This window comes from Triticum dicoccoides, chromosome 5B, assembly GCF_002162155.2.
Source record: "Triticum dicoccoides isolate Atlit2015 ecotype Zavitan chromosome 5B, WEW_v2.0, whole genome shotgun sequence".
Classification (NCBI taxonomy): Eukaryota; Viridiplantae; Streptophyta; class Magnoliopsida; order Poales; family Poaceae; genus Triticum; species Triticum dicoccoides.
This window is the reverse complement of record NC_041389.1, coordinates 55490047-55513334: the sequence shown is the minus strand read 5'-3', so window position 1 is coordinate 55513334 and position 23288 is coordinate 55490047. Positions and strand designations below refer to the sequence as shown.

General features: G+C 46.4%; 3 protein-coding genes and 2 long non-coding RNA genes across 6 annotated transcripts in view; 1 reads left to right on the top strand and 4 right to left on the bottom strand.

Annotated features, from left to right (window-relative positions):
* LOC119309020 (U3 snoRNP-associated protein-like YAOH) overlaps window positions 1–7294 on the bottom strand; it is an 11962-nt gene extending 4668 nt beyond the window's left edge. Inside the window, exon 1 of the mRNA XM_037585140.1 lies at window positions 6399–7294. Within this exon, the coding sequence (XP_037441037.1) occupies window positions 6399–7294 (896 nt within the window). The remainder of the gene's footprint in view (window positions 1–6398) is intronic.
* A 513-nt stretch (window positions 7295–7807) lies between these two features.
* LOC119305165 (probable pathogenesis-related protein ARB_02861) lies at window positions 7808–9166 on the bottom strand. 2 transcript variants are annotated; one of them, XM_037581766.1, is made up of 2 exons: window positions 9079–9166; window positions 7808–8878 (listed from the first exon to the last, which is right to left on the bottom strand). In XM_037581766.1, the coding sequence occupies exon 2, from the start codon at window positions 8839–8841 to the stop codon at window positions 8176–8178; it is 666 nt and encodes a 221-aa protein (XP_037437663.1). In that variant the 5' UTR covers window positions 8842–8878; window positions 9079–9166; the 3' UTR covers window positions 7808–8175. The 2 variants fall into 2 exon arrangements, with proteins under 2 accessions (XP_037437663.1, XP_037437662.1); XM_037581765.1 differs by having other exon boundaries at window positions 7809–8871.
* Window positions 9167–12882: 3716 nt separating this feature from the next.
* Window positions 12883–15175, bottom strand: LOC119305163 (cationic amino acid transporter 1-like). Its single transcript, XM_037581764.1, has 2 exons — window positions 14770–15175; window positions 12883–14442 (listed from the first exon to the last, which is right to left on the bottom strand). Exons 1-2 carry the CDS (start codon window positions 15173–15175, stop codon window positions 13061–13063), a joined length of 1788 nt encoding a protein of 595 aa, XP_037437661.1. The 3' UTR covers window positions 12883–13060.
* A 960-nt stretch (window positions 15176–16135) lies between these two features.
* Window positions 16136–19854, bottom strand: LOC119305162. The gene is made up of 4 exons (XR_005148568.1): window positions 19117–19854; window positions 18849–18999; window positions 16746–18753; window positions 16136–16410 (listed from the first exon to the last, which is right to left on the bottom strand). It is a non-coding gene; the product is annotated as an uncharacterized LOC119305162 (long non-coding RNA).
* Window positions 19855–21875: 2021 nt separating this feature from the next.
* On the top strand, window positions 21876–23088 carry LOC119307335. Its single transcript, XR_005149261.1, has 2 exons — window positions 21876–22562; window positions 22769–23088. It is a non-coding gene; the product is annotated as an uncharacterized LOC119307335 (long non-coding RNA).
* The last annotated feature ends 200 nt before the right edge of the window (window positions 23089–23288 follow it).

The following is a 23288-nucleotide window of genomic DNA, read 5'->3' as shown; positions in this document are numbered from 1 at the left end:
GGGGGTGGTAAAGTTAGGGTTTTAGGACTCCTTTCTGCGGCGGGGTTTTGCGCCGGAGTCCGACCGCCCAGTTAGCACCGTCTCGTGGGCTTTTTGTGGGCCAGTGTTGATGCTGGGCAGGAAAGAAACTATACTTTGGAATTCTCACACCTAGGCCCATTTGTGTGGTTACAGATTCTCTTTTTTTTTCAGAATCACAGATTCTCTTTTATTTATGCTGGAGCAACTAGCCCTAAAAAAAATAAAGAAAACTAGGCGGGAGGAACTTGGGATGAGGGCAGGACATGTCTGCTCTTCCCCCAATTGTCCATCTCAACAGTCTAGACATTTCCACACAATCTAAACATGGTTTGAATAGAAAATGGACATCTAACGAATTTTCCTGTACATGGCTCAAACATATAGATTGTATACGAACCTCCAAACCCAGCCAATCTATAAGGGATAAATGATGATGTCTGAACTATATGTGGCCGCTTATACCCAAACCACTTGTACATGAGAAATGGGATTGGCCGAATTGTCCACCGCATCAGTCCGGACATGCAGGCCTCACCCAAACCCCACCCCTAAGACACTATTTTACCTCATTTACTCCTCTCTTTCTTTCCTACCTATGAACAACATCCACCTTACCGACGTCGTTCCAATGGCTAAGCTTATGAGCACATAATTCACTAGGACCAAATCGTCCACCATATTACATCAGCTTTCTCTTCCAACGACTGAACTTTTTTTAAGCTTGTTTTTAAGGCATTTCCACTCTTTATTTGTAAGCCTTCGAAAATGAGTTGATATCCCAACATAGCTAACAGGAGCTTACTGATCTCATAGCCAAAGTTGTTTAGAATGATGCTCTTCCTCTTTGACGCGCTCAAAGCAGAATAATTTACTTTTGTGGAAAAATATCATAAGTCCGGACACTTGCTCGAAAAGGCCAATGATCTCTTTCATATTATTTATCTTGTTCACGTCGTGCTCCATAAAAATGATGGTATCACCCGCTTACTAGAGAATGATGCCCCTGCCCGTGAATAGATTTCCTGGATGGCCACCAACAGATCAACAACAATGTTGAATAGGATTGGCGACATAAGATCCCCTGGCTGCAACCCCTTCCCGGTTTTGAAAAATAGTGATCGATACGTCGTCATTGGTTTTCACCCCGACAGTACCACCCTAAATGACTTTATCCTCGCAAATCCCCTTTAAAATGAATCTCCTAAAGGTTCTTAGAGTGCAACTCGTGAATTATGCTACCTCTTGAGCTTGCGTTGGTTTTTCCTTTAAGAGGAAAGGGTGATGCAGCAAAGTAGCGTAAGTATTTTCCTCAGTTTTGAGAACCAAGGTATCACTCCAGTGGGAGATGACGCACAAGTCACCGAATACCTGCACAAACAATCAAGAACTTGCAACCAACGCGATAAAGGGGTTGTCAATTGATAACCCAAAAGTGTAGGGGATCGCAACAACTTTCGAGGGTAGAGTATTCAACCCAAATTTATTGATTCGACACAAGGGGAGCCAAAGAATATTCTTAAGTATTAGCAGTTGAGTTGTCAATTCAACCACACCTGGATAACTTAGTATCTGCAGCAAAGTATTTAGTAGCAAAGTACTCCCTTCGTTTCGAAATAATTGTCTTTCTAGCCATCTCAAATGGACTACAACATACGGATGTATGTAGACATGTTTTAGAGTGTAGATTCACTCATTTTGCTCCGTATGTAGTCACTTGTTGAAATATCTAGAAAGACAATTATTTCGGAAAGGAGGGAGTAGTATGATACTAAAGGTAACAGTGGCAAAAGTAAAGATAATAGTTTTGTACTAATTGTAGCAGTAGCAACGGAAAAGTAAATAAGCGAAGCACAATATGTGAAAAGCTCGTAGGCATTGGATCAGTGATGGATAATTATGTCGGATGCGATTCCTCATGTAATAGCTATAACATAGGGTGACACAGAACTAGCTCCAATTCATCAATGTAATGTAGGCATGTATTCCGAATATAGTCATACGTGCTTATGGAAAAGAACTTGCATGACATCTTCTGTCCTACCCTCCCGTGGCAGCGGGGTCCTAGCGGAAACTAAGGGATATTAAGGCCTCCTTTTAATAGAGAACCGGAACAAAGCATTAGCACATAGTGAATACATGAACTCGTCAAACTATGGCATCACCGAGAAGTATCCCGATTATTGTCACTTCGGGGTTGTCGGATCATAACACATAATAGATGACTATAGACTTGCAAGATAGGATCAAGAACACACATATATTCATGAAAACATAATAGGTTCAGATCTGAAATCATGGCACTCAGGCCCTAGTGACAAGCATTAAGCATAGCAAAGTCATAGCAACATCAATCTCAGAACATAGTGGATACTAGGGATCAAACCCTAACAAAACTAACTTGATTACATGGTAAATCTCATCCAACCCATCACCGTCCAGCAAGCCTACGATGAATTACTCACGCACGGCGGTGAGCATCATGAAATTGGTGATGGAGGATGGTTGATGATGACGACGGCGACGAATCCCCCTCTCCGGAGCCCTGAACGGACTCCAGATCAACCCTCCCGAGAGAGATTAGGGCTTGGCGGCGGCTCCATATCGTAAACGCGATGAAACTTTCTCTCTCATTTTTTCTTTGCGAAACGAAATATATGGAGTTGGAGTTGAGGTCGGTGAAGCCTCAGGGGGGCCACGAGACAGGGGGGTGCGCCTAGGGGGGTGGGCGCGCCCCCCACCCTCATGGACAGGGTGTGGGCCCCCTGGTCTTGATTCTTTCGCCAGTATTTTTTATATTTTCCAAAACTTGTCTCCGTGGATTTTCAGGTCATTCCGAGAACTTTTGTTTTCTACACATAAAACAACATCATGGCAATTCTGCTGAAAACAGCGTCAGTCCGAGTTAGTTTCATTCAAATCATGCAAGTTAGAGTCCAAAACAAGGGCAAAAGTGTTTGGAAAAGTAGATACGTTGGAGACGTATCATCAATCCCTTCACGGTCACTCGCAAAAGTGAGATCTGATAGAGATAATAAAGTAAATATTTTTGGTATTTTTGTTGTATAGATTGAAAAGTAAAGATTGCAAAATAGTAGATTGGAAATTAGCAAGATGTAAAAGAGATTCAATAATATGGAAAAGAGATGCAATATGATGAAAAAGAGACCCGGGGGCCATATGTTTCACTAGTGGCTTCTCTCGAGATAGCATGTATTACGGTGGATGAACAAATTACTACCGAGCAATTGATAGAAAAGCGCATAATTATGATGACATCTAAGTCAATGATCATGAACATAGGCATCACGTCTGTATCAAGTAGATCGACTCCTGCCTGCATCTACTACTATTACTCCACACATCGACCGCTATCCAGCATGCATCTAGAGTATTAAGTTCATAAAGAACGGAGTAACACATTAAGCAAGATGACATGATGTAGAGGGATAAACTCAAGCAATATGATATAAACCCCATCTTTTTATCCTCGATGGCAACAATACAATACGTGCCTTGTTGCCCCTACTGTCACTGGGAAAGGACACCGCAAGATTGAACCCAAAGCTAAGCACTTCTCCCATGGCAAGAAAGATCAATCTAGTGGGCCAAACTAAACCGATAATTCGAAGAGACTTGCAAAGATATCAAATCATGCATATAAGAATTCAGAGAAGAACCAAATAATATTCATAGATAATCTTGATCATAAATCCACAATTCATCGGATCTCGGCAAACACACCGCAAAAGAATATTACATCGAATAGATCTCCAAGAACATCGAGGAAAACTTTGTATTGAGAATCAAAGAGAGAGAAGAAGCCATCTAGCTAATAACTATGGACCCGAAGGTCTGTTGCTCACGCTTCATCGGAGAGGCAATGGTGTTGATGTATAAGCCCTCCGTGTTTGAATCCCCCTCCGGCAGATCGCCAAAAAAGGCCCCAAGATGGGATCTCACGGGTACAGAAGGTTGCGGCGGTGGAAAAGTAGTTTCGTGGCTCCCCCCGATGTTTTTAGGGCACAAGAGTATATATAGGCGAAAGAACTAGGTCGGTGGAGCTACGAGGGGCCCATGAGGGTGGGGGGCGCGCCCTCCTGCCTCGTGGGCGCCTCGTTGCGTCTCTGACTTCAACTCCAAGTCTTCTGGTTTGCTTTCGGTCCAAGAAAGATCATCGCAAAGGTTTCATTCCGTTTGGACTCCGTTTGGTATTCCTTTTCTGCAAAACTCTAAATAGGCAAAAAAAGAAACTGGCACTGGGCCTTCGGTTAATATGTTAGTCCCAAAAATAATATAAAAGAGCATATTAAAGCCCATTAAACATCCAAAACATATAATATAATAGTATGGAACAATAAAAAATTATAGATACGTTGGAGACGTATCAAATCATTTCATGAAGGACGACCACCCCTCAAGGATGTGTTAACCAGGCATGGAAGTCGTCTGAGTTGGATTAACCACAATGTGTGCTATCATTGTTAGCCTGTTTTAATCCATTCAATAAAAAAATTTGAAACTAACATTTAGCAAATAAATTGACAGAAATCACTTAATCCACGCCACATCATCCTTCTTAGGAAGCAAAGTGGTCGTGCCAAAGTTGAGTTTAAACAACTGAAGCTTTCAGTTGAATAAGTCCTCAAACATTGGCATCATGTTCCCATTAATAGTCCCTAACATCTCTAGTATCTTTTTGCTTGGAAACCATCTGGTCCCGGCGCTTTGCTATTCTTCATTTGTAAGATGGCCGCATACACCTCCTTTTTTGTAAAAGGTGCACATCATTGTCTTTCGAGAAGAGTTGCAGATATCCACAGTGGTGTCTTCATCCATCGATGTTGAATGTGGGGTGCCCAAACAAATTGTTTATAGTAATTAGAAATACATGACTTGGGGTTCTCCTGATCCACAATGGTTCACTCGTCTTTTTTAAGTCGGACTTTTTTCGTTTTTCTACGTTTCACATTGGCGATCAAATGATTTTTTTGGTATTGTTGTCACCTTCCCTCACGTACCTCACTTTAGAAATTTGGGCCCATTTAATATCCTCCGCATGCTGAAGTTTAACTATGCTCTTGCTGACCTCCCTTTTAGTAGTGCATTCTGTCTGAACAAGGGGAGCCGATTATGCTTTGATATCTAATACATCAATAAGATGAAGTATCCTTTATTTTTTAATTTCATAAAAGTTGCTCACATTCTAAGCTCCCATGCAAGAACCATCTAAGATGATGGATCTTATATTGCCACCTTTCTCAACATTGGTGGTACCCTAATTCTTCTTCCCATCCTACAACAATAATCTCAATACAGCCCTCCTTCGTGATACCTCGAAAGAAAGCCGCTTTGTTCCCTATGCGAGTAGTCTCACTAGAGTCAAACAGAAGGGGATCATGGTCAGGAAGTCTCCTTCACAATGCACACACCATAATTGGGGGGAAAACATTATCCCCTCTCGAAGCTAACCGGAATGCGACCCAACTTTTAATAAGTTGGTGTAGCAAGGCTATTGTCCCAAGTAAATCGATGCCCTAGTCTCTGTCAAGTCAAGATTTTCAATTATAGCATTAAACATAAAAAGTCCATCTACCGTCGAAATTTTCGTTATTCTTTTAAGCACATTAACAAATAATATTAAAATCTCCATCCACGACCATGAGTACATTTTCATCTTCACAAGTAAACCAACTCAGTCAAGAAAGCGGGTTTGTGCTGCAGCCATGTTATCCACAACAACAGCCCTATCAAAGCCATCAAGTTTAGACTGCACGTAAAACTTAATAATTAACCTAATCCTCCAGTTCCATTTTCCCGACATCAAGTGAATGCCTATCTCCCTAGAGTAATAATTAACTTCTAGCAAAACACACCCGATCTCCCTAGAGGATGAAGGCCTAGCGGTCAAGTAATATTACCAAGTAAATTTAGGCCTAGCGGTCTCCATAAAAGCGATAAAATCCGCCTTTTGCTCCCTAGTAGTCTCAGCCAGAAAACAAACCCTTAGGGCATCTCCAGCCGTTTGCCTCCCCATGAGGCATTTTTTTCGCCTCCTGGGGGGCTGCCGGCGAGAATTTTTGTCAGGGTGTCAAAAAGTTTCCACTCGTTGTCTCCCCCACCCCCTCATCTGTCTCTTCTCTGCTCGGCCATGGAGGTGGAGGCGGCATGGCGTGCCCAAGTCCGCTGCCCCGCCGTCGCGTTCGACGCCGCACCGGCAACGCAGAGGCGGGCGCGAGCTCCGCCCCGACCACGGGCGCGGGCGCGGCGAGCTTCACGTCTGCTCTGCTCCGTGCGTCCGCCCTCGAGCGCGGCTCCGCCCCGCTCTGCCGCGCCGATGCCGCACCGATCCGGCCGTCCCCGCTCGCGCGATGCCGCACCTACGCCATGAGGATGGAGCCCAGGAGGCAGCGCGACGGCCGGAGACTAGGCCATGGTTCGGGGAGGCGGCGCGACGGCCGGAGATGAGGCCGTGATTCGGGGAAGCGGCGGACGCCCGCGAAGTGCGGGGCTGGAGGACGCGGGCCGGCGTGGGCGGAGGCGCGGCGAGGCGTGCCGGAGCGCAGGGCTGGGAAGGAGGAGGGGTCGGAGGAGAGGGGCGCGGCGGCTTGGGCGGCGGGGTCGGGGCCTCGCCGGGGAGCACCGGGTGGCTGCCGTTGAACGCGTTGTACGACACGTTGAACACGCGCGCCGCCGGGAGCTCGAGCTCGGGCCCGATCGCGCCGGCGAGCGCGTTGGAGCTGACGTCGAGCACCTCGAGGCGGTGCAGCCGGAGGAGGCCGGGCGGGAGCGCGCCCCGCAGCGCGTTGCCGGAGAGGTTGAGCACGCGGAGCGCCGTCAGCCCGGTGAGCAACGCGGTCATATCCCCCCGGTTCGGCAGCACCACCCCGACGACGCCCGCGCGGCCGCATACCACGCCTGGCCACGCGCAGCAGCCGTCCTCATCGTCATCAGCGACGGTCGGCCATCCATCCACCAGAGCATCAAGACCGGCCGAGAACCCTCGCAACGCGGCAAGGTCGCCGTCCCCGCACCGTGGCGTGGGCTGCGCCGCGACGCCCCGACACCGCGGCAGCAACACGACCACCGGCAGCAGCAGCGCCGCCACTGCCACCAGTCTACCCCGTCCTACCCCGTCCTGCACGACCACCGTCCAGAGGGCCTCACAGAAGTGGCTGGCGGGGCGTGCGGGCGGCCGGGCGCGAAGGCGATGCTGCGGGCGGGAGCTGCGGCCGGGCGCGAAGGCGACGCTGCGGGCGGGAGCGCAACAAGGCATAGTGCTTGGCCGGGGAGAGAGAGAAGAGTGGACGGGGAGAGGGAGGTGGGGGCGGAGAAAGCGACGGGGGAGAGAGAGAGATGTGGAGACAGAGGCCGACGTGTGGGGTTTTCGCATGCAAAAGTAGTGCCGGCGCCCCCGGCTGACCCCAGCTTTGTGGGTTTCTCTTACCAGCGCCGGCCGTAATTTTAGTTAATACCGGCGAAAAACGAGCCCGTGGGGGCGTGACTGGGACCGTTTGTGACTGCCGGCGTTCAAAAAGTGCCTTGGGGAGGCTTCCTGGGGGGTCGGCTGGAGATGCCCTTAGCCAAGTCAAGAAGACATTTGCTATTCCAGAATATCTCCCTCATTTTTCGTCAGAATTTTCTAGGACTACGTCGCAACACAGAGGTATTTCCATGCTCGCTCGCGAGTGACTTTTGTCGAGGACCACGGCTTTGTGAGATTCTATTGGATGGACGGCAATAAAAATAGCGACTATTGCCAGAAAAATTATCTCTCACTACAAGTCAAGCATCTTGTTATCCCACATGTGTCACCTCTACACAAATCCCACGCTCCACCTTATAAAAACCTAAACCATATATATCCATTTTACACCATCGTATATATATAGGCAATGTCTAGGACACATCTAGATGTGACATAATTATGTCACATCTAACCTGATGTCCACTATATTTGTTTTTGTCCTATCTTTTTTTTTATTCCTTGTTGCTGTGTTATTTGTGAAAGTTTAGATGTGACATTCTTAGAAAACATCTACTGTGAATTAGACAAACTGTAGGCAAAAAGCAAAATTCTGTCTCACTTGCCCTTTCTGGCCGAAAGGGTTTACAGAAACAGATTCCTTACGCAAACGGCCTCTTTTTTCAATTATGCTATGCTGCATGCGTTGGGATTCTCCTCGCTGAACATCGAAGTGATCTGGCTTCCATCTCCTCTTCCCGTAGCAGCCGCTGGATGGTAGTGGCATCTTCCTTCTTGGGCTGAAGAGCCCGCATGTCCGTACTCTGATATGTAAGGACTGTAGCTACGAGCCTACGACTATGTGCTGCGTAATATGGTGCAGCAGCATCGTATCGGACGCCATGAATGTTGCTCGGATGGTTTGCCCAGTGACCTCTGTACGCATGGTAGCTGTATGGGTAATCACGCACCACGTATATCATGGTGGTGGCTGGCGTTTCAGCCGGCGGCGCCTCTTTGTTCTCTGCTGCCGGGGGTTCTGCTGGGGCCTCTTCCGCAGGCGGTGGGTCGGCAGGTGCTGGCGGCGGTGCTTCCCCTTCCGCGGGTGGAGGCGGAGGCGGATCAGCAGGCGGGGCTTCTCCCCCTTCCGCGGGTGGCGCCGGAGCTGCTGCAGGGTCGGTGTGTGAGCAGATGGTTGGAACCCTGTTGGCCTTCCTGATGGCCTTGACGATCCTCGCAGGATCAGCGATCCCCACCACCGTGATCTTGTGGTTAGCTTGATCAACATGTACCTCGCCTACGCCGTCAATGCCGCTCAGGGTCTTCCTGATCTTGTGCACGCACCCGTTGCAGTCCATCCTTACATGGAGCTCGGTTATTCGTGGTGTCTGCAGATTGATTCATGTTGATAGATTAGAAAAATGTGCTAGCTGATAGGACATAAGCGTCAATGGCTAGTGTAGTTACATGGTTACATAGATAGTTAATAAACCATCAAAAATATGCACAAGCATTACCCCTCAAAAAAACGCACAAGCATGAGAACAGAAAAAAAATGGTTTGAGTTATAGAGATAGATGGGCAGGCTCACAAACCTCTGGTTCTGAAGCCATTCTTGAAGCCTCCGGTTGGAGCTTGGAGCTGGAAGTTCTTGTGGAGAGCTCTCAAGACATTATGACAAGACAAGAAGGCAGTCTGGAATCATGGACAATGCAAGAAGTTGCATTTATATTGAGATAATGAGCTGAGACGGAATATTTGTGTGGGTCACCTAAGGAATCGTTGGAAAGTGAAAAGAGGGCCCCTTTGATATATACAACCTGCTCTTCTTTTCCATGAGTTGTAGTCGTGCCCGTAAGTGGGTGGTAATTGTTTTTTTTTTTTTTGCGACAAAAATTCTGATCTATTCATATTCAATCATGGTAGTACAATGAACATAGAAATAATAAAAATTATATTCAGATCCATAGACCGCCTAGCGACTTGTTGCACCTGCTATACCTAAATAACTTGGATTTTTGCACGGCTTGTTTTCCTTCCGGAGGATATTATGGAATGAAATCTTAATTATGTTTGGGATAAAATGCTCAAAGCAATATTGCTTTGAAACTATATGTCTGGGTTTTATTCAGGTACAGTTATTCACCTCCATTTCAAGCACGTCCACCAGTTTGCATTTCCGGCATTCATTGATTGGAGTGTGGATAGGAATATCCCCGGCCAGCGGCCGGCCAACGGAGAAGATAAAGCATGAGAAATAGTGGCTTCGTTGGTCACAACAAGAAGGGTTCTTTTAAAGGTGGAGGATAACCACTCGTGGGAATCCCCTCAATTGAAGAAAGGTATAACTTTATAGCCATGTTAAGATCATATATAATGAAAATTTATGCACTTTTTAGCACTCTAGCCATGGACTATGGTAGACATTTTCTGAAGTTGCAAAGTATTATGTTCCGGAAGAGAGTGGAAATTTTTAGCTCGAGCGTGTTTTTTGGAAATTTTTAAAAAACAAATCATATTTTGAAGTTTAAAAAAATCTGAAAACAAATACACATGAACCTACACTACGTCTTCATGGTGAAATAGGTTTTGGTGTGAGCTGCACAAAAAATGATGGACTTTTATAATGAATAGTGCATGTCCTAGAAATACACGGTTTTGCTTTCTTGTACAACCCACACCAAAACGTATTTCTGCATGAAATTTTACAAAGATGTACTCCCTCCGTTCGTAAATATTTGTATTTTTTGAGATTTTAAATGGACTACCACATACGGATGTACACATACATATTTTAGAGTGTAGATTCACTCATTTTGCTCCGTATATAGTCACTTGTTGAAATCTCGAGAAAGACAAATATTTAGGTACGGAGGGAGTAGTATACATATGTACTTTCATGTGTTTTTTAATATTTTGAAACTTTAAAAATATGTTTTTTGGATTTTTTTTCCCCCAAAAAAGCTCTATGGTGCTCAAGCTCTATCTGGCATTTCCGGTTCTTGAATTCTTTCTATGGAACACAATAGTTTGTTTGATTACAGATAAAAAATATGTGTATTTTTATGTTGTATCAACATAATGCATCCTCTAGTTTCAACAGGATTTAGAGCATCTCCAACCGGACCATCTACTTCATCCCCATGTGTCTAGACCAAAAAACACCACCCAGCCGGATCCCTCAAATCCAACCCATATGTCTTGGTTGTCCGACACCCCCCATATGTGTGGCGGATTTGGGGTCGCCGGGACGCGTCCGTCACGCTGGATCCCGCCAGGACCCATCCAAATTCCTTCCTCCCACTCATGCGCCGTCGCTCTCCTCTGTCATTGCTCCGTGTCAACAATGCATCCTCTAGTTTTAACAAGATTTAGAGCATCTCCAATCCGACCCTCTATTCCATCCCATGTGTTCAGACCAATAAACGCCACCCAACTTGATCCCCAAATTCAGCCCATATGTTTGGGTTGTCCGATAGAGGAGGCTATGCCTGAATCGAGGGCAATTGGGATGGCCCACTCTGCCTATGAGCGTTTTTTTTTCTCTTTTGCTTTGTAGTCATGTTTTCACCAAAAATCGGCTATTAATTTTTAGGAGCTAGATATTTTTAAAACTATTTAAAAAAGCTCAATATGTTAAAGAAATCAGATGTATATTAAAAAATCACTACATATTAAGAGAATGTTTATCGTATAGTTAGAAAATTTTATCAAAATGTTCTATATCACAAAAATGTTCCATATCACAAAAATGTTCATCTTGTATTAACAAAGCATTTGAAAAATGTTCATCATTTACTAAAAATAGTTCAATGTGTATAGGTAAAATGTTCACCATATAGTATAAAAATATTTATCGTGTATTATAAAATTATAATAAAGACAATGCGCAAAAGGAAAAAAATAGAAGAAAAAACCAAATCTAAAAAGAGAAAATAGACATGAAACAATAAAAGAAAAAAAAGAAAAAAAAACCACACAAGCAAAAAAAAAGAGAAAAGGCCAATTTACATTGAATGAACGAAAAAAAAAGTCGGGAACCCAACACGCTGGCCGTCCCACCTCCACCGGCAGCAGCAAAGCCACCCCTCACTCAGTGAAGCCTTGTCTATTTGCTGCATGCCGACAAATAAGATCTACCCTAGACATACACATTTTTTGGGAAAACTTTCGACCTATTCCTCTTCAATGATGACAGTAAAACAAACACTGAAATAAAAAAAAATTACAACAACGACTACAAGCACTGAAGCGCGCCGGTATCATCGCCCCTCCGTCGCCGGAGTCAGGCAAAACTTATTATAGTAAACAGTCGGAAAGTCGTCGGACTAAAGCCTCGTAGGAACAACGTATCAAAAACAGCAACCGTTCTCAATGAAGAGAATCATAGGTCGAAAGCATCAAGCGTGAAGACACACGAACGTAGAAGAACGGAGACCGGATCCGAGCAGATCCATTGAAGACAACCACCAATCGAATCATGTGGCGTACCTCCACATGTCCTCCGATGATGCGAGACACACCATCGGGACGGAGGCTAGGCAGGGAGAACTTTATTCCAACTTTAGGAAGCTAGCGATGTCTCGTCTTCCCAAGCAGGACACAAACTCCAACAAAACTCAAAAAAAATTAATAAAAGAGCCCTTCCATCGGCAAGGGCCGAGATCCACCATGCCCCCATGGCCCTAAGGCCAAAGAATATGAGGCACGTCAACGACACCACCGCCAAAAGGCAAAAACCCTAGTCGTCCGTTCGCTTGGGAGGGGAGAGGAAGGGACGAATCGAGTAAACCCGGGCATGGGCAACCCGGCCCGACGACCCGGCCCGAAAAACCCAGGCCGGGCCGGGCCGGGCTTGACATTCGGGCCGGGCTCGGGCTTTGTTTTGCAGCCCGAAAGATAGTTCGGGCCGGGCTCGGGCTTCATTTTTCTGTATTTCGGGCCGGGCTTTCGGGCTTCGGGCCGGGCTTACACGTGCGCGTACTAAAAAACAGCATTCGGGCCAGGCTTTCGGGCTTCGGGCTTGATTTCAGGCCGGGCTCGGGCTTGAAAATATGGAGTATTTCGGGCTTCGGGGCGGGCTCGAGCTTGAGAAATGAAGGTCGGGCTTTTACAAGCCCGGCCCGAAACCCGGCCCGGCCCGACGTTTGCCCAGGTTTAGAATCGAGCTTCTTGGTGTTACTCTAAACATACACACTTGACACGCAAGTCAAATGAACCTTCAAGATTTCAATATTTTAACTAGGCCGAGGTATAAGATTTAGACTGCTATAAAATATTATACTAAAGATTTAAACAAGTCTCGGTCAAGTGATATAACATGCAAGAGAGAAAATGAAAAAAGTGAAAACAAAATTATACACGGATCTAATATAAGATCTTACAAATATAGCGTTGAACAAGATTTAATTGAGACTTAGCAAGACTGTATATTAAACCAGCTAACCATACTTTCGTCAAAAAAGTTCTTAACAAATATAAAACGACACTACTAGTAGCTAGTACTACATCAACTAATTTGAGATTGTGAAGCATAATGGACGTACAGATCACTAGTCTAATGAATTGCTGTGCTAATTAATTGCTAGCTCCGGCAATTTCCACGGCCTTGTGGCCGCCTTCTTCCACCCTGGCGGCGGCAGCCTCGGCGGCGAGCACCTTGGCGGTGTCGTAGGAGGCGTGGAGGCCGACGAAGAAGTAGTACACGAGCAACGCCACCGTCCATATCGCGAACCTCATGAAAGACTTTGCATCGATGGATCCGAGCAGGAAGATGTTGATGAAGATGGACGCCGACGGCAGCCACGGCACCAGCGGCACCCCCCACATCTTTGGCACCCTCGCCTTTGGCACCCCGAGGTGCAGGTAAAGCGTCGCCGCGAACCACGCCGGCACGGTCACCACGTATGCCGCCCACCCGCCGTCCACCGCCACACCCCAGTACACCGCTGTACCGACGGAGGCGGCGAGGATAATGGCGATGCACGAGACGAGCTTGTTACGGTTGGCGGCGGTGGTTTCGCCGGACGCGTAGTAGCGGTGGACGAGCAGCGCGACGGCGACGAGCATGAAAATGAAGAGCGTGGAGATGGAGAGAAGGTTGGAGAGGATGCCGAGGTCGGTGAAGAACGCGATGATGGCCGTGGCGGTGAGCATCGTGACTGTGGCACGCACCGGCGTTCCCCAGCGCGGCGACACGACGGCGAGGCACGGCGGCGCCATGTGCGTCCGCGCGATGTGGGTGAGGTACCTGGCCTGGCCCACTGCGCTCACGAGCAGCACGGTGGTCATCCCCTTGAGCGCACCGAAGGCCACGATGTACTTGGCCCAGTCCATGCCGACGGCGCTGAAGGCGACGGAGAAGGGCGCGTCGGGGTCGATGTCCCGGTACGGCTGCATGAGGCAGAGCGTGACGGCGAGCACGCAGTAGACGACGGTGGTGAGCGCCATGGCGCCGACGAGCCCCACGGGGATGTCCTTGGCCGGGTTCTTGGTCTCCTCGGCCATGGTGCTGACGGCGTCGAAGCCGATGTAGGCGAAGAAGAGCACCGCGGACGCGGCGAAGATGCCGCGGGCGCCGTAGGGCGCGAACTCGGCGGTGAAGTTGGAGAGCTTGGCCTTGGAGAGGCCGGTGCCGATGATGAAGATGATGACGGCGAAGTGGACGATGGAGAGGATGTAGTTGAAGCGGGAGGAGCCCTTGGTGCTGAGCACGGCGAAGAGGCAGATGAGCGTGATGACGACGACGGCGATGGGGTCGAGGCGGTTGTAGTCCTCGGCGAGCGAGGTGGCGTGGATGCGGAAGTCGTTGGGGTGGTGGTTGAGCAGCGTGGCGAAGTAGGACGTCCACGAGCGCGCCACCGCCGCGCCGCCGATGCAGTACTCGAGCAGGATGTTGCCGGCGGCGATGAAGGCCATGAAGTCGCCCAGCTCCACCCGCAGGTACGCGAACGAACCGCCTGCATGCATGCACATTAACCATGCGATTAAACAAAATAAAAAAGGTTTTCTAACGCTCCATCAATTTTAACTGCAATTTAATTGATCTACAGTGTGTTGACCAAAACAGACTTGTAACAAACTTCCACAGATATCTCTCACCAGTGAAACAAACTTGTAACAATGATCGATCTTGATAAAGAACCTAAGACTTGCATGTAAGTTAAGGTGATTAATCAATGCATGGAGTTCTACTCATCCATCTCTGATCCATCCATGCATGCATGGAGTCAATGGAAGTAGGAACGTAGGATAGGATCTAGCCGTAGATCAGACGTGAGATTCACCTGCGACTGGGATCTCGATGGCGAACTCGGTGTAGCAGAACACGGAGAGCATGGCCGAGATGCCGGACACCGCGTAGGAGAGCACGACGGCGGGGCCAGCGGCCTCCTTGGCCTCCTGCCCGGTGAGCACGAAGATGCCGGCCCCGATGACGGCGCCGACGCCGAACCACGCGAGGTCCCACCAGTTGAGCTCCCGGCGCATTTCGGCGCCGCTGCGGCCGCGCACGGCGTGCACCTCGACGTCGACGGCGGAGCGCGCCGTGAGCCGGTCCCTGAGCCGCGGCCCCGTCTCCAGCAGCGCCCGCCCGTATGCGCCCCAGCTCGCGAACGACTCCTCCGGGAAGACGCCGCCACCGCAGCACCCCGGCCGGCGCATGCCGACGTCCGTCGCCTCGCCGGACGCCATGGCTGGTGTGACAGTACGCGCGCGAGCTGGCGGGTCGCACGCACGCACGGCCGGACGCGCGGGTATCTCGGGACGGAAAATGAATCCTTGACCGATGGGATCGTGCGTATATGTAGCCGGCGACCGGAGGGAATCCGGTGAGTGGAATCAGGCGAGTTGGTTACGTCAACAGCCTCACCGGAGATGCAGTACGTACGCGGCTGTGAAAATGTCGTCTCTCGTGCTGGGCCGGGCCCGCGAGGCTGCCATTTGTACTGGGCCTGTTGAGAGGTTTCTGAGATTTCTCGTATGGAACTGGGCCTGCGCTTGACAGACGTTTTTTTTTTAAATTTCACTGTAATTTTAGTCATAAAAGCTAAGAATAAAGTTTTGGAGTATTTTGTAATTTCTTGAAACTACAATACAATTTGAAGCATTGTTATAATTTTTTCTAGGTTGAATAAAATTACAGGTCATCCTTAAAAAGTATTGTTGTGCAAGATGGTGCTACAATTGTCAAATCAAACTTAAACGTAACTTTCTCTCTCAAAAAAAAATCAAGCATAACTTTGGGCATGGTGTGAAGAAAGATCACATGTCTCATCTCTTTTTAGTCCCTCCGATCCATATTAATTGTCGCTCGGGGGAGTACCTTTTTCACAGGGGCATTCATTGTAATTTTACAAGGCTCCAGGAATGAGTAATGCGTTCTGGAGTCCGAGCTCCATGGAGGCGGAAAATTTTGAAGATTTCAGGATTTTTAGTTTCAAAAGAGTCTGAAAAAATTATACATGTATACAAAGGTGTAATGTATATGCATGTAAAATCTCATGATGAAATATCGTAAATTGTGATCTGCACAAAAAAACAAAAACATGGACTTTTAAGTATGAATAGTGCGTGTGTTGAAAAGCCACATATTTTTTATGTAGCTCTCATTTTAATGCAGAAAATTTACACACATATGAATTATGTCTCTGGTTGTATGTGTATGTTTTTTCAAAAAAAGAAAAGAAAAAGAAACTGAAAGGTAAAAATATGAATTTCGAATTTTTAAAAATTCAGCCGCCATGGAACTCGTCCACCATTCAGCATTTTGGCCGAGGAATCTTCTTTTGCTTTTCCACTATTTGTCTTCCATCTATTCTCTCCACTAAATTCGTCCATCAAATAGTTTTTTTTTTAGATCAAGGCCACCCCTTAAATGGTCTCAACGCTAACTGAATCTTTTCTTTTTCCAGACCATGCATGAGACTCTGTCAAAAAGAAGATGATACGATGTCAAAGTGACAATGTCAAAGAGGCACTGCACGACTGACAAAATCTAAACAACCCAAGAGTAGGTGATCCACGGCTAGAAGATGATCAGACTTCGCCTAGACTAGCGCAAAGTACATCATAAGGCATGTACAGTAGAAGAGAACTTGTAGCCCAACCACAACAAGAAGCCCAGAACGACTACCAAGACCGCGACGAAAAATAACTGAAGCACGAGCATCGGTGCAACACAAGGATAGATCCATCACCAGGCCGGCCTCGAACCAAACCACTTGCGCGACCTAGTCTAGAAGATCTCTGCAGAAATGGATACCTTGCGGCGTTAACTGAAGAAACCTGACAGTTTTACAGATCCCGCCATCTCCGGCTCATCACCGCCATCTTACTGCATCCAGCGTCGCTATAAATTTCGCAGCAACATCACCATGGATTCAAAAGGAACAACTAATAGTGAACCTGATGGGTGAGCTGAGCTTAACTGATCACTTGATGCCACTTTACTCACAAGGACAGCAAACTTGACCAGGACTTTTGTACTGCCGTTCAAAGTTGATACATCATCAACCTACCAAAGCCTGAGATTCAAGTCTCCATCCTACTTTGTTCTGATGGTCGTGGGTCTGAAGGTCGTGTCCGCGATCAGTAGCTACCTGGCCATCTTGAGTTCAGCACCCTCCTCACAGGGAATATTGCTGCTAACTGAAGCTCTGGTTAAAAAAAATATGTGCAAATTAAGCAGAGAAGCCAGCTGAAAGCCGCAAAGTATCATACAAAACAGTAAGGTCATCTAACTTGACCTATGTTTTATACAAATTTATCAAGCAAGTATGGTAACCTAAATTACCCATTCCGCGAAAAATCCAGGGGCATATTTTGCCTTGCACTTAAGACCAAGGAAACATTGAAAAGGACTATTCAGTGCATGCATGTAGTGAGCACCAAATGAAGCTAGATATTCTTCAGGGGTAGAGATGCCATAGCACACTTCTTTTACCATCGGAATTTTGAACACACCTTATATTTCCAAACTGGAGTGGTCTAAGTACGGTATTGTGCACAATATTAGTAGCCACTGTTCAGAAGAATGCCATTAGCAATAACAGACATGTAGTAATTTATATAACAAAGAAGCGAGGTAATTGCAGTGGGATGCAACAATTTGACGCATGCATTTGATTTTAGTCCATCAAGTTGAAAAAGCAATGAACCGGTGCACGAACTTTCCTTGCGAGTTCATTAGCAAGAATAGACACATGCGATGCAATATTTATAATAACAGAGAACAAAAAATGAAGGTTCCGATGAGAACCATGTAGCATCAAGGTTCCCCCCAGACAAAAAAATAATTACGGTGCCTTGCAAGTAGTTCACTGTGGATATTAGTAATCCAGATGCATATGGCTAATGGAAATCATGCTCAGCATTAAGGTGTCTTATACAGCTATACATCAGTAATCAATTAAAAATTACAGTAAGCAGATAACTTTGCACAGCAGACTGAAGAAAACCAGGACCGCCCATCTGCCATCATATTGCTCGGCAACTTTTTTTGAATATCCCAATAGAAGTTTAGTGTGTCATCAAACTTGTAACCAGTCATTTAGAGGTGAAAAACTTACAGGCAGCAAATGGGTTGATCATACATTGGAAATGACTCAGATCTCTAGGATTTTGATTCAACAAAGAATGTTACACTAGCAGGCTATCGAGATGATAATAGTCAAAAAGAGACCATGATGATTATTCATGCAAGCTATGTTATTTAGGCCTATGTCTAGTACTCCCTCTGTAAACAAATATAAGAGCGTTTAGATCACTACTTTAGTGATTTAAATGCTCTTATATTTCTTTACGGAGGGAGTACAACCCATTGGTAGAAAGGTAGGTCGTAGGTACTGTAAGCGCACTCACAGGTAACAGATCAAAAGAAAAATAATCAGTAAAGGCAATGGATCAGCATATATCAACCACTACAGATATGTGGCTAAACAGACCAACAAGGCACAATGTTCTAAGATAGTAATACAGAAGTACGATTCTACAAAGAGGATGCATGGCCTCTTACTTGTGATAGACTAGCACCTAAATAAATTTGAAAAGCTCCAAATGATTAGAGAATTAGACTAACACTACCAGCAAAACAATATCAGAGGAATATCACATAACTGTTGGAGTTGCGCATACCATGCGTTGCTTATACTTTTGTCTTGAATTGCTGGTAATGATGAACCCTTTATATTTAGCTGCAAATCATGTATGGCTATAATGCAGTCCTTCAGCTCTGATGCCCTGTAGCCTGTCAAGTTCTGAATTTCCTTGCTCTGCAACCACATAATCACAGTGTAGTTTTAGCCTTGAGAACTTGAAATATCAAGGCAACATTTTCAGCTTTGAGAATCTACTTCTCCGCTCTTACCCGAGGATTAGTGTCTGATCCAATGGTCAGCCTAGCAAGAAAAAACTGATGAAGCAGAAATCACTGATAGCAAGGACAGGAGACAGCTCTAGTCCAGAAGACTCAGCTCAACAAGATAGCTACCCAGGAATTCCACTACTCCAGAAACAAGCTGGAGCGCCGCAACAAAGCATGCAAGAATAACTTCAGGAATCGACACACAGAAGCAGTGGAAGAAGAATTAAACGAAATTGGTCCAATATGACGAATTTAAAGGATTGGTAGTCACCTTTTTGTCTCCTGGGCCAGATCCTGTAAACCATCTGAAATTAGTGAGACAAAGGGAAAATACACAAGGATTCAGTTAGACACAGATTCAAAACATTGCTTTACACATCACAGAATTGGCACATGATGCAATATGAGACCACCAAGCAGCAGTGTTTCTACCAAAAACAAAGCTGCAGTTGATTGTTCAGTTAGTTGCTACCAAACCATCTCTGTCAATCAGACAAAAGCTAGTAGACTTCTGAAGTACCAATTACCAAACTATATAGACTCCTAAAATCTTAAAGTACCAATTACCAAACCATATGTTCACCTGTATCCTCTGCGATGAGCAGACCATGACAAAGCTTCGTCTGCTCCAAAAGGCAGGGCAACAGGGGTGCATTTTAGGTGGTGCTACTGTTGGAGATAGAGTGCCACACAATTTACTTGCATCGCATAGTACAATATGGCAACGAAAAAATACTGGTCCATTTATTTATATTACTTTTGAGTCCAAAATATGGTACAAAGAATTTTTCTAGCAGCATGTCATAAGCTCCTTTCAGAAGGAAAAAAGAACGGTTTCTCATGAGCAAGCCAGTATTCAGGCTAGTAATGATTCTTGAATTGAGAGCAAAGCAAAAAGCAGAACATAAAACAAGGACCGAATTAGTCCAAAGAAGCAAGAAAAAATCACAATGTATCAGCAAAGAGTACGAGCTTTATCTCAACACTTACTAGTGTAGAGCAGGAGAAAGAGATAAAGCTACAACTATATGAATTTAAAAGTTTTAATTTCAAAAAGTAGGAGATCTAGCATTTCACTTATCAGACATAGATAGAAAAATGTATAGAAGTAGCTCACAAGACACAAAAGGGGTTGGCAATACAATTGTTAGTATCAATGCAATCCAGCTATAAACAAGGGGAAATGTTTTGCATTTCCTAAAGATATTGTCTTTTACTAATTATTTGCTTTTATGTTTTAAAACAAAAACACACAATAAACATTACAACAATATAAATGGTCATGGTGGGCCCTCCTCTTTTTATCCGGGCTTGGGACCGGCTATGCATAGCATAGGCAGAGTTACCCACCCACCCTCCAACGGGAGCAAGGCAATCCTTGCTTTTGATGGAGAGCAAAATTTGCTTTCGAAAACAAGCAAGGATTGCCTTGCTCCTTTAGTAGCATTAAGAAGCAAGGATTTCCCCTTGTATAGGCTTTTTTTTAACCAAATGAGCAAGGCAATCCTTGCTTTTGATAGAGAGCAAAATTTGCTTTCCAAAACAAGCAAGGATTGCCTTGCCCCTTAAATAGCATTAAGCAGCAAGGATTTCCCCCTTTGCATATGCCTCTTTTTTTACCAAATGGGCAAGGCAATCCTTGCTTTTGATGGAGAGCAAAATTTGCTTACCAAAACAAGCAAGGATTGCCTTGCCCCTTAAGTAGCATTAAACAGCAAGGATTTCCCCCTTGCATATGCCTATTTTTTTTTTACCAAATGAGCAAGGCAATCATTGCTTTGATGGAGAGCAAAATTTGCTTTCCACCATTAGCAAGAATTGACATGCCCCCTTAAGTAGCCTCAAGCGAGTAAGGATTTCCTTGATTTTGAGGGAGGGCGAAATGGCCTCCTCCATTAGCAAGGATCACCTTACCCTTTGCTTTGCTTTAAATTTGTTCGATTGAGCAAAGACTGTCTTTAATTTTAGGAGCAAAATATGCTCTTCCACCTAGCAAAAATTACTTTGCCTCTTGCATAGCCTTATCTTTGGCCAAGTGAACAAGGCAACCATTGTTTTTGATGAGGAACAAAATTTGCTCTCCTCCACCGGCAAGGATTGTCTTGCCTTTGACTAGCCTTAAGTGATCAAAGATTACTTATTATGAGAAAAACGAGCAAAATCCTCTCGCTCTTGTGGAGGGATCAATTCTCCACAAGCGAGGATATGCCTAGCCATACTTTGAGCAATGTGAGTTCTCGGGGAGTCAATCCTCAAGAGTAAGGATAGCCATTTACACAGCTAAATTTTTGTGTAGTGCACAAACTTGCATACGTGAGAAATCAATCCTTGACGACAAAGATTTTCTGCAATTAAATTTGCATTTATTATTACCAGTAGTAAGAAGTTATAAAGAAATGACTAACAGTGAGAATATCTGAGAATCATGTTTCAGCGAGAATGAAAAAGATTTTCATAAATGTGAAGCTGCGTACAAATCAAACTTATGAACTCGATGGCGAAAAATAAGAAAAGAAAACCATTGAGTCGCTGAGCTAGAATGTGCCCATCTTGCCATAATCATGACCGAGGAACTAAATGGGTTCATCGAGCACTTACCACCGCGCACTGCCGGTGAAAAGGAATAGGAAGGAAGCTGGCGCGCGCGCGGAACCGGATCTAGCATCCCAAGCCCGCCCACCCACCCACCCCCCCTGCGGCGAATCCAGAGTGAGGGCGACATGGAAGCTAGGGCCTGGGGGAGAGAGCCCGCAGTGCGAGACGATGAAGTTGGGTGGACCGGACGACTAGGGCCAGCCCACCGATCAGCAGCGCCGCCGCCGGCGGCCGGTTGATGTGGCGAACGTTTGATCCGCAGCTGATCAGAGGTGGGTGGGTGCGCCCCTCTCTAAGTACCTCATGCTTAACAGCTTTTGTCTTTTGATATGCCGTCGCTGAGAGAAGACGCTTCGTGAAAACTCTGGATGTTTTTTTTAAGGGAAATGTTTATACTCGGCGCGCCGGCCGAAACTTCGGCCGGTCGCGCCGCTCGCTGGCGCAGCCACCGCCTACACCCGTGACTCCCTTGCCTTATCTTTTTGTCCGCCTACACCCGTGAGCTCCAGCAATCAATCCCCATCCACACGAACGCATGCTCCTCTCCCAAATCCCATTTTTCTCTGCTGATCTCCAATGCAACTAAATCCCCCACTCCTCTGGCTGCAAGCACATCGATCTGAAGGAAGGGGGCACAGGGTTGCTGCTACGGTAGTCGGGGCGAGCAGGCGACCATGAAGATTGTGGAGACGGTGGCTAGCGAGCTGCAACAACTAGCCGGCGAGGTTGGTGGTGGTCGGCGACGGCTAGCCGCCATGTTTTTTTTTTTTTTGCTACCATCGGTTGGTGTGGATGCTACAACCGTTGCGGGGCGAGCTGCAACCGGCAACGGCGCTGACAAGCTATCGCCGGCAACGGCACTGACGAGCTAGCACCGGCTGGTGTGGATGCTGCAACCGTTGCGGGGCGAGCTGCAACCGGCAACGGAGTTGTCACTACCTGTACCGGCAAGCACAACGGTGGAGCACACTATACGCTACAACCGTTGAGGCAGAAGCTGCAACCACGCCCGGTTTTTGCTGGAACCGGTGATCGCGGCGAGCTGCAAGGTGACCACGGCGAGTTTGTCCATATGGGCGGGGGAGTGCTGCAACCACGACCAGGTTTGTTGGAACCGACGAGGTGATTTGCTGGAACCACCACCAAAAAATGCTTTCACCGGATTTTGTTCTTTATGTACCAGCTTCTTTTTGCTACAACCATAGTTTTGTTTTGCTGGAACCAGTGTCCAAAATGCTTCTATCAAAGTTTAGTTCTTTGTTGGATCAGCGACTTTTGCTACAACCATAACTTCAATTTGCTGGAACCATGTTTTTCAAATGATTCAGCTGGGGCAGCGACACAAAGCTGCTTTTTGTCAACGGCGAGCATCGGCGGCGAGCACGGCGGTGGCTGTCGACAACGACAAACAGGGGAGGGCGGGACGCGCGCTGTGCGACACAATGATGATGGGCGGCCGTCATGTCGTGCGGTGTCTTTTTCAGATCTGAACGCGAACAGGATGAGAAGGAAGCAGACGATGAGTGGATGAGGATCCAACGGTTGGGGGTGAGCCAATCGGGCGGTTGGGGCGTGACCGGCCGAAACTTTGGGCCGGCGCGCCGGCGCCTATCAGTCGCCTTTTTTTAATGATTTTATATATCTGATATTTTTAAGGGCGTCTCCTGCGCTGACCTCAAAATGGATGCACTATTTGTTCACGAACTGGTCCGAACCAATCCACGGAAACTGATGTAGGAGCCGACCATCTAATAGTGCCCGCATCCATTTAAAACAAATTTGAGCAAGCAGGATGAATTTCATCAAACACGATGAAATTCATTAGTTCGGGTATAATTTTTGTTCAAT